Source organism: Chamaea fasciata, unplaced genomic scaffold (assembly GCF_029207755.1).
Source record: "Chamaea fasciata isolate MVZ Bird 193981 ecotype frontalis unplaced genomic scaffold, bChaFas1.0.hap1 SCAF_41, whole genome shotgun sequence".
Taxonomy (NCBI): Eukaryota; Metazoa; Chordata; class Aves; order Passeriformes; family Sylviidae; genus Chamaea; species Chamaea fasciata.
In genome coordinates this window covers 559,445-569,900 of record NW_027094126.1, presented here as the reverse complement: position 1 = coordinate 569,900, position 10,456 = coordinate 559,445, and the positions used below count along the sequence as shown (strand labels likewise).

The window sequence follows — 10,456 nt, the reverse complement described above, 5'->3', positions numbered from 1 at the left end:
CCAAATCTGTCCCCAAATCCATGGAGGGGGTTTGGCAGCAGCAGTTCCTCCTAAAAACAAGCTCGGCGTGGAACAAGAGTTTGCCAAAACCATCCAGAGACCACCCATTTATTGAAGGTCAGAAAAGTCAAGTCTAAAAAGAAAGGAAATACTCAACCCAAACCCTGGCAGGTCCCCGGACCCTGGGCTGAGGTTCCAGGAGAAGCTGCTTCCAGCTCAGCTGGGAACAGCTATGTGCCCAGCAATGTGATTCCCTGAAGAGCTGCCCTGGGCATGGTGCCTATAGGACCAGCCTGGCACTTTCTCATCCCATATCCCACTGGGAATGTGCCCCCCTGAGATCCCCCGTGCCCTCAGGGTTTCCGGTGGAAATCCCGGGATCTGCAGGAAGGGAGCAAGGGATGGAGACCAGATCCCAAACCAGAACAGGTGCAGGGGCAAGGAAACAGAACCCACGGGAGGGAGAACAGTTCCCATCACCTGGGATTCCCTCAGCCCCCCACATCCCTCCCTCCCTCCCCCAAAAACAATATCAACATCTCAAGTGGAACCTCCCTGGGATCTGCCACAGCCCCTAAGGATTAAAAGGAACCAAACCACTAAGATATAAGTTAATGCTTAAATTATTTGTAAAACATCTTAAATTTTCTGTGACATATTTTAAATATCCCCCATGTTCCCCAGAGGGGGGTCAAAGCCCAACACTAACTGGGAGCCTATGGGGGAAAGGGAGGAATAGAGAAAGGGTTCCTTATCCTTTCACAGCTTTAACAACTAAATATCAATAATAAAAGTTATATTATAATAAAATAAGTTCTTCGTGAGGCAGTGGAGATCAAAAAGCCCTTAGAAAAGCCCTGCAGGTTTGGGCTCGGGCTCTGGACTCAGTAGTAAAAAGGGGGTTATTTGGGGAGGGGAGGCAGCGGGGGTGGCGGTTCCGAGGGCAGGGGGGGCGGTCGAGGCTTGTCCGTGTTGGTGGCAGCTCTGGAGCCGCTGGAAGCCCGAGGGTTCAGGAGCTCATATGAGTGGAATTCGAAGGCGGGGGGCTGGGTTGGCTGCATGCCCTGCGCGCTCAGCAGCGAGTGCAGCATGTTCACCGTGTCCTGATAGTCACTGGCCTGGCTGACGTTGTGCCCATTGGCCCCCGAAGGCCCCTTGTCCGATTTGTGGGTGCCCCGAGCTTTGCTGGGCTGGGATAAATCCGAGCTGTGCCCAGCGAGATGGGCGGCCCCGGGAAGGTGGGCGTACGGGAACGGCACTCCGGGGCCTTTGGAGACTTTGCCCACCTTGGGCTGGTGCTCGTGGGGCATGGCCGGGGGCTCCTCGGGCACGGGTCTTTTGCGGGTGGGGGCGAGAGGCCCGTAGCCCTTGTGGGGGGTGGTGGCGGCACCGGGTTGGGCGCCGTGTTTGGAGTCCCCCGGGCGCTTGGCCGCGGTGCTGGGGCCGGCGCCGAGCTGGGCGTGCAAGTGTTTGTGCGAGTGGTGGTTGTGGTGGTGATGGTGGTGGTTGGACGAGTGGCCCTTGTGCTTCTCTTTGTACTCCCGGCTCTTCCCGCCGCTCTCGTCCGCGGAGCCGTGTCTGTCTCCGGGACCCGGCACCTTAATCCGCATCTTGATCTCCTCCTGCTTGGAGGGGATCGGTCTCTCCCCGCCTCCCGCCACCGCCGGGATCCTCATCTTGAGAGCTTTGTCACCCTTGTCGGTGCCGGGCGGGCGCTCGGGGTTCTCTGACCCTGCGATGGGGATTTTCAGCACGATTGGGGAGGGGTTGCTGTCCTGCTGCCCTTCCCTCTCCCGCTGCTGCTGCACCAGGAGGTTCTGTGCGGCGTAGGCGTACTGGGAGCGTACGTTTGCTTCCATGTTTTCCAGCTGCCGCTTCTGCGCTGCCAGCTCCTCGGCGTGCTTGGCCCGGTATTCCTTTAGGGACACCTTGGCCGAGGGTGCATTCTTGGTGTTCTGCTTAGGGTAGGCAGCACCATCCTGCTGCGGGTGCTCAGCAGCCGATGTGCTCTCGCCAGTCCGGTGGATGTCCAGCTTGGCTGGGGGATGCCAATGATCCGCCTGGGATGGATCCGCGGCGCTCGGTTCCCCGGGGGAATCGGCCGCGGTCGGGAGCGCCGACCCCGCTCCGGCGGTGGAGGACGTGGACATGCTCATGAGCCCAGCGATGTTCATGTCCGAGCTGTTGTTCCTGGAGATCATGTTCAGGATTGTCTGCTCTGACAGGCTCTCGTCGTCACCGTGGTCATCCGTCTTGGATTTCCTGGCTGCTTGAGAGGCCTGGAATTAAACAAATCAGCGGGTGTTTACTTGGGGTGTCGCTGGAGCTGGTTTAATCCAAGCAGCTCACCAGAAGAGTGCAAGGTCTTCTTTTAAAGAGAGGTCCACTTTGCTCCCATCCCTCCTTGTGGGAAAATTCCCAACCCCTGGAAGCAGGGCTGCTAATGCAGCTGGAAGACCAAAGTTCTGTACAAGTTAATTCACAACAGATGAACTCGAGCATCACAAGCACCACACAGAATCCCAGTTCCACACACAATTCCCTTCCTTGCTGCCCCTGCATTGTGAATCCCCAAAGAAACCACAGCCCATGTCCAAGGTTCTTACCCTCCAGTTCCGAATCCGTTTCAGTCGGCTGGGAGTCTTCTCAAGGATTTGCAGGAATTCATGAGTCAGTTCTGCAGAGGAGACACAAACCCAAGCAGGAGAGTCAGAGCAGCCCCGGTCCATCAGGACAACCCCCTCATCTGACAGATGGAGCTACTGGTGGGATGGAGCTGTGCCAGGAGGGGAATTCTGACAACTGGAATCACTGACCCGTTGAAACTCATTTCTCTGTGGTGCTACAGAAGCTGCTGCTGGCTGCCCTGAACTCCTGGAGCCCGTGAGGTGGTGTTGGAACATCAGCCCCAGGACCAGCGATGCCAAAATAATTTAAGAGCCTTTTTTGCAGGGAAAAAACCTCGCTCCCAGACTTACCATCTAAGAGCTCCAGAGTTACAGTGCCATCAACGTATTCCCACCAGTGCTTCCCGTCCGTGGAGACTGGGATCTCCCAGTTGGACCACTTACAGGCCAGGTGGATACAGACGCAGGCCACAACGGGCGGGGTGTACTGCAGGCTGAAGGTGGTCAGGTGCAGGCTGACGTCACCGGGAGAGAAAACAAAAAGCCATCAACTCCCACGCCTGAGCTGCAGATCCACGCGGGACATGGGGGGAAATGTGGCCCTCTGGACCTCCCCAGAACGACCCTCGGGCACAGCCAGCTCCATCCTGCTCCAGCACAGCGGGGGCTTCGTGACCGCTTCGCTTGTTCGGGCCTGGTTTGGCTACGGGGAAATTTGGGTTCTCCTCCACCACCAGTTTTTTTGTTCACGGTTTTTAGAAAAGGTAATTTGGGAGCTCCTTCTGAGAGGGAAAGCCACTGGGGACCTGCCAGCCCCACCTGGGCTCTGAAGAGAAACTCATCCCTGTTTTGCTACAGGAAATTTGGGATCTCCTCCCAAGGAAGAAAATCAGTGCTGAGGTCACCTGCCAGCCTCTCTGCTCTGAGGAGAAACTCATCCTTGTTTTACTGCGGGAAATTTGGGATCTCCTGCACCAATCTCCCTGTTTATCCCTGTTTTGATGCAGGAAATTTGGGATTCCCCTCCAAGGGGAAAAGTCACTGGGGAGCAGCCCCACTTCTGCTCTTGAAGAGAAATTTGTCTGTTTTTCTTGCTCATCCCTGTTTTGCTACAGGAAAGTTGGGATTTCCTCCATCTCTGTTCATTCTTGGTTTGCTACAGGAGATTCGGGATCTCCTCCACTAGTTTCTTTGTTCATCCCTGTTTTGCTACAGAAAATTTGGCATCTCCAAGGACGAAAGTCAGCCCTGGGGTCACCTGCCAGCCCCACCTCTGCTCTGGGGAGAAACTTCCAAGCACAACTCCTGGATGGCATTCAAGGAGCAAACCTGCCCTTTTCAGCTTTAGGAAGGGTCTGATCTCTCCCAAAGGATTTTTAGGACTACACTTTATGCTGAAGTGACTCAGGAGAACTCCAGTCAGATGACCTATCAAATATTTTCATTAATAAATTGATTTTCCACATGGCCATGAATGCTGGGAGGTGTGGGCAGTACCAGGAGAACTGAGGCACTACGAGGATCCTGCAGGAACACCAGAGCTTAAGGAAACACGGAAGCAAGTCCTGAGTGTGGGATTTGCCCACTCCTGAATGGGCCCTTTGGGAATTCTGCCACCGAGCCCCCACATGGCACCATCTCCTCACCACCCTTATTCAACTTTTTTTCATCAGTGAAAAGCAGACAAGCTGAAGTTTGGCATGTACACCCAAAAATCCTCAAGCTTCATGGATATTGGGTTTATCCAGAGAAGTCAAACCCAGGAAATTCAGAGCAATTGGCAGAGCAAACTCAAGGATAACAAAGAGCCTCAACTCTGCCCCACGACGATGCCAGAATGAAACCAAAGGGAACACAAGGATAAATCCAGTTCATGCCAGAACTGTCTCTCTCAGGCAAAAGTGAGGCTCTTCTTCACACTTTCTGCCTGGATTTCCCTCAATTACAGCCTTAACTCCTAATCCCATGGCTTTGAAATTCTTGCTGCAGGGATAAAAGAGGTTTCAAGGGCTGTGTTTACCCAAACATCACCGACACCACATTCCCGAGGCCGGAAATCCACAGGGCGCCCTTTGGAGCCCGAAACACCTTCAACAAACAGTGAAGGTGAGCAGGGAACACCTCCCAGGTGGAAAAGGGAAACCACGTGCCCAGACATTCCCAGTCAGAGCTGGGAGGCATCTCTGGCTCTGCAGCTTCACCTGCGTTGGCACCTAAACAACTTTTCCCTCCATCATTTCCCAAAAACTCAGTGTTTTTTATGTCCACGATTTTTGTCCGTTCCAAATATTAAACTCCATGATTCGACTGAAGCTGATAATCCAGGAAGTTAAATTTAAAAATAATCCCAGCAAAAGTGCTGGCATCAGGCTGGCAGTGAAAATGTAGGGACAAAAAAATTAGAGAAAGAATACAGGGCTGATTATCTCATCCCGGGCAAATTCAGGGGCAAAACAACCCAAATGAAGAACTCGGGACTGATTTTAATTTCCAAGAAAAACTTAGGGGCCAAACAACCCATACAAAAAACCTTGGAGTTGATTTTTCTTCATTTATGCCCCAAATCAGCCTTTTTTGGAGCACAAACCATACTCGTGGATGATTTCCACAGCACCTTGTTGAGTGAAAACTTTCCAACACCCGGGGAAAACCAAGGAAAAATTTATATATTCATTTCCCATCCATCTTTTTGGTCTGTTTGGATTTTTTTTTTTTAACTTTCACAACTAAATTCCTATCAAATAAGCAGCAAAGCTCCTGAGTAACCCATCTGCCTTATTTTCCAGCTCATTTTACCCAGCAGCTGGCAGGAAAAATAGCTGGAACCCTTTCTAAAGGCTCTTCCTGTGGGATTCCCAGCTGCTCCCAGGCTGAGCGATGCCTCTGGGGCCACAGGCAGCAAATAAATTATCAGTCAATTATAAAATTATAAAATAATAAAATACTAACCTGTTTGTAGCCATGAAATAGGAAGTTTGTGCCAAGTCCTTGCTGGCTGCAAGGAAAAAAAAAAAAAGGAAAAATCAGGGTGTTATTTGCATATTTTCACGTTATCATATTTTAGTGCAAGAACCATGGGCCTCCCACAGATTGACCAGCAGGCCACAGGCACAAGGATTTTCAGAACTGCTGTGCACTGAGAGCTTTGTGTGGTTCAGAAGAGGCAGAACCATCTAAAACTGCCTCTGTTTTGAGAATCAAGAGGGATGGATCAGCTCTCCTGGGAGGAAAAGCTGGGAGAATTGGGATTGTTCAGCCTGGAGAAGGCTCTGGGGTGACCCTGTTGTGGCCTCTCAGGTTCCAAGAGAGCTGAAGTGGGACTCTGGATGGCACCTGGAGTGGCAGGACAAGCAGGAATAGTTTTTCACTTGGAAAAGGTGAGATAAGGATGGGATATTGTGAAGAAATTCCTCCCTGTGAGGGTGGGGAGGCTCTGATTGTCCAGAGAAGCTGGGGCTGCCCTATCCCTACAAGTATCCAAGGCCAGGTTGGAACAACCTGGGCAAGTCGAAGTTGTCCTTGCCCACCCAACCCAATCCATCCCAGGGTTCTGGGGAGCTCTGGAGCAATCCCAGCTGGACACTCCCCCATATTTTCCTCCCAATTCCCTCTCACCTCGGACAAGTTGGGTGCACTTCACCACATGGGTGTGAGGATGGTCAATAGTGATCTCAAACCCTGGAAGGACACAGACAAAAGACCATCAGAACCAGCAGCACAGCCCTGGATCCACGTTTCCTGCACCCCTTCCCTCCTACAGCCCTGCTTAGAGCCAGGCAGGAATAGAGGAGCCCGTTTTTTCCTGAATCCAGAAGCCTCAAGTTCTCCAGCTACAAACCCAGAAGGTCTCTGGTACTGCCAGACCTCCCAGCTTCTGAAAGCCTCACTGGAAACAAAACAACTATTAAGGATTTTAAAAATAGCAGGACAAAGCCTCTTGAAGCAGCTGGGAGGAAGGCAAAGACAATGGCATCTGCTCCAAGGAATTTCTCTCACCCAAAATGCTGAAAGGAAGCAGATTGTTTTTCCTTTGAATGGGCCTAAAGCATTGAGGACAACTGAGTTTAATCCTCGCTCCCGCTTCCTCCTCAGTTTGGGAATTATGTTTGAAAGGGGAAAAAAGAATTCCAATTGGTCTATGTGCACAGCAGATCTGCAGAATGTTCTGGGAGAACAGGGATGTTTAAAAAGGCCTCTGGAGAACTGAGAGGCTGCAGAACTGGGCTTGGTTTAGCCCCCTCTGCCCCCACTGAAGGAGGGACATGGGGCATCTGCTCTGAATCCAGCCAGGAATAACAAATCCTGCTCTTCTGGAGGGAAAAATCTACCTACAAACTGCCTCTGAAACAGAACATTTGTTAGTGAACACAACTTTTTAACAGTACATTTGATAAAGAAACAGCGCACCAGCTCCACCAGCCACAGCCCTACGTGGAGACTCCTACTTCCAAAAACACCCAGCAACTGTTCCTGGTTTGTTGAGTTCTGGGGGGTTTTCCCCCATTTAATTATTTGATCAAAATATTCACTTTTAACCCATTTTTCAAAGACATCTCTCTGTACAAACTGCTTCCTGCAACAGAACTGGAACATTATGGCCTGGAATTGGATGTTCTTTAAAGTCCCTTCAAACCCAAACCATTCCATGATTCTATGACTGAGCCGGAATGCACAACCCAGGACACAAGGGCCAGTTTCCAAGCAGCACAAATCCTGGGGTTTCTTTAGGGGGAAAAAAAAAAACAAAAAAAAACCCACAAAGAGAGACAAACCACACTTAAACCTCTCAGCTTTGAGCCTGGCACAAGTTACACCTGAAAAATTGCTGTTAAAACAGGAGTCGGGCAGAAAAACAGGGTTTGTTGTGTGGAAGGGGTGAGGCTCTCCAGCCTGTGGAATTCTCCTGGCTCTGGGATTCGTGTGGCAGTCCGGCCGCTTCGAGGAACTTACCCAGGGTCTGTAGGATTATGCTCTCTAGAATGACCAGGTCTTGGGCTTGTTGCAGGTAAGCCTGGGGTTGAGAGGACAGGCAGGTTACTCACGGAGAGGCACTCGGATCAAGCCTGCACATTCCTAACACCCTTCTCTCCGGGGCAAAAATGGGAATCTCCCTGCACGGGGAGACTGGCACAGATTCCCTGGAAGCGTTCAAGGCCAGGCTGGATGGAGCTCAGAGCAAGCTGGGCTAGTGGAAAATGTCCCTGCCCTTGGCAGGCGAGTGGAATGGGATGGGATTTAAGGTCCTTCCAACCCAAACCATCTGGAGATTCTAAGAAAGAGGGATCAGAGTGTTTGGGGGGGCTCTGGGTGCTGGTCCCCCACACTCCTGGGGCGGCACATGAGCAGTGCAGGAATCAGCTGCTTTTCCTGCCCATTTTTTTTTTTTTTAATTTTCTGTAAGTTTCCCTGGAAAAACAGACTCACTGCTCAGCTCCAGGTAAAAGGGGCTGTCTGGAGAGATGAGGGATCAGCAATGTTTTTAACCCATTAAGACAGGTGTTGGGCCAAACTGCTCCCACAGTGGAGCTCCTCTGATCCACACCTGCATCCCCCAGGCAGCACTCCAGGGACCCTGGCACACAGCACACCTGGATCCAAGTGTGCAGCAGAGGAGAAAAGGCTTTGTACAGAGTGGGGAAGCCCGAATCTCTCTGTAGCAGGAGAGGCTGGACTGAGAAGCTGCCCCTGAGCACCTCAGGAGGGTCGAGGAGCCACCGGAGCCGCGCGATTCCGGGTGCCATTCCCGCTCCTCTGGCGCTCACAGCACATCCCAAGGCTCCATGCCCACACTTACCTCACTCTTGGTGTCCAGCAGAGGCTCCTGGGGGTGCAGACAGGCATGTGCCACCTTGATGACATGCTCCAGCTTCCGGGGCTGCTCCTCCACCTTGGCTGCCAGGAAAAGCGCTGCTGGCACCACCGACTGTGGAGGAAAATACTCCCTTTGCTCAAAATGCCACCAAACTCAAGATTAAAGCAAATAAATTGAGTGGATTCTCAATATTCCTTCAGGGAAAGAAGGCTGTTCAAGTCTGGTCACCACCAGGAGAGAGAAGAGAGTCCCTCTCCCTTCCCAAACCTCCTCCCAAGGTGGGTCCCCCACGCAGACAGCAGCAGGAGTGGGTTTGGGGGGTTCCCAGCGCCCCACACCCCCCAGATCCCGGCACTTACATTCCTGTGGAACTGGGTGAAGGACTGCACCATGTAGAAGCGATGCATGTACACGATGGCTGTGTTGATGGTGAGCTGGGAGCTGGGAATGGGGTTAAGGAAAAGTTCACAGAGCCCCAGGCAGGCCCAGGGGAGCCACTGGAACAGACCCCACACGCCAACGGCAGCAGGACGGGACAGGCTCCTCTCATTCCCAGGGCAGGCCTTCCCTGCATCCCAGCACAGCTCTCCTCACTCCTGAAACAGCCTCTCCTCGATCTCAAAACAAGCTCAGCGCTCCCCATTCCCAAGCCAGGCCTTCCCAACACCCCAGGAGAGCACTCCCTGCTCCCAAAATGGGGTCTCCTTGATCCCAAACAGGCTCAGCTCTCCCTTCTCCCTGGACGGTCCTTCCTGACAACCTGGCACAGCTCTCCCTGCTCTCGAAATCCTTTCTGGGATCTCTCCGGTCCTAATATGGGCTCAGCTTTCCCAGGCACTCGTGGGCAGAACCTTACCGAGCCTTCACAACACTCCAGTCCAGCTTTTCCCACTCCTCTAACCGGATTTCCTCAATCCCAAATCGGGCTCGGCTCTCCCCACTCCTAGGCCGGGCCTTCCCGACACACCAGCACGGGCTTCCCTGCTCGTGAAACGCGATTTCTGCCATCTCGAAATGGGCTCGGCTGTCCCTGCACCCGGTCTGGCCGTGTCCTCCCTTCCCCGCATCCCGGCACTACCTTCCCCACTCCCGAAATCTCCTCGATCCCAAAACGAGCTCGGCGCACCCGGGACGGGCCTACTGCTCCCTTCCGAGCACCCCGACACAGCTCTCCCCGCTCCCGAGGCAGCCAGGCCTTCCCAAGCCTTTCCAACACGCTAGCACAGCTTTCCCTCCGCCCGAAATGGCATTACCCGACCCCAAAACGGGCTCGGCTTTCCCCGCTCCGAGAGCCGGGTCGGGCCTTCCCCACAGCCCGGCACTGATCTCCCCGTCCCGGGGCCGGGCTCTCCTCGATCCCCACAAAAGACTCGGCTCTCCCGGCACTAGCTCCCGGCTCTCCCCTCACTCGCTCCCGGCTCTCCCCTCACCCGCTCCCGGCTCTCCCCTCACCCGCTCCCGGCTCTCCCCGCCCCGCTCCACTCCCACCCGCGGCCTAGCGCGGCCTAGCGCGGCCGGATACACGTTGAGGCGCTGCCCCATGTCCTGCAGCAAGTTGGCCGCCTGCTGCCGGTACGAGAGCTCCTTGTCGGGGTCAAGACCGGCGCGGCGGGAAGGGCTCCGCTCCAGTTGCTCGCGGCTGAAGTACCAGCGACGCCCGGGCCCGGCGCCGCCGCCGCCAGCCGAGGCCTCCATGGCGGCTCTGCGCCCGCGCAGGGAACGCGGCGTGAGCACGCAGCGCGGTGAGGCGCTGACGTCAGGCGTTGGGTGGGCGCGAGGGGAACCGTTGGAGGCGCGAGCGTTCCAAAGCAGGGCGGGACCGGTTAGTGGGCGGGGACTGAGAAGAGGTCACGCCCCCTCGTGGACAGGCCCCGCCTCGCTTGGTGAGGTGCCGCCCTCGCCCCCCCCCCCCCCCCCCCCCCCCTCAGAGCCGTGAGGGGCTCTGATTGCCGCGGGTACCGAGAAGCCCCCGCACCTCGGGGCGGTGCCGTGAGGGGCTCTGATTGCCGCGGGTACC

The 10,456-nt window shown here is 54.4% G+C and overlaps 1 protein-coding gene across 2 annotated transcripts; it reads right to left on the bottom strand.

Moving 5' to 3' along the window:
• Positions 1 to 605: 605 nt before the first annotated feature.
• Positions 606 to 10,192, bottom strand: CCNT1 (cyclin T1). 2 transcript variants are annotated; one of them, XM_066207435.1, is made up of 9 exons: positions 9,962 to 10,170; positions 8,799 to 8,880; positions 8,422 to 8,550; positions 7,578 to 7,638; positions 6,243 to 6,305; positions 5,577 to 5,622; positions 2,979 to 3,142; positions 2,607 to 2,677; positions 606 to 2,279 (listed from the first exon to the last, which is right to left on the bottom strand). In XM_066207435.1, exons 1-9 carry the CDS (start codon positions 10,132 to 10,134, stop codon positions 903 to 905), a joined length of 2,166 nt encoding a protein of 721 aa, XP_066063532.1. In that variant the 5' UTR covers positions 10,135 to 10,170; the 3' UTR covers positions 606 to 902. The 2 variants fall into 2 exon arrangements, 1 of the variants encoding a protein (XP_066063532.1); XR_010724290.1 differs by lacking the exon at positions 2,979 to 3,142 and having other exon boundaries at positions 2,191 to 2,279; positions 9,962 to 10,192.
• Between the last annotated feature and the right edge of the window lie 264 nt (positions 10,193 to 10,456).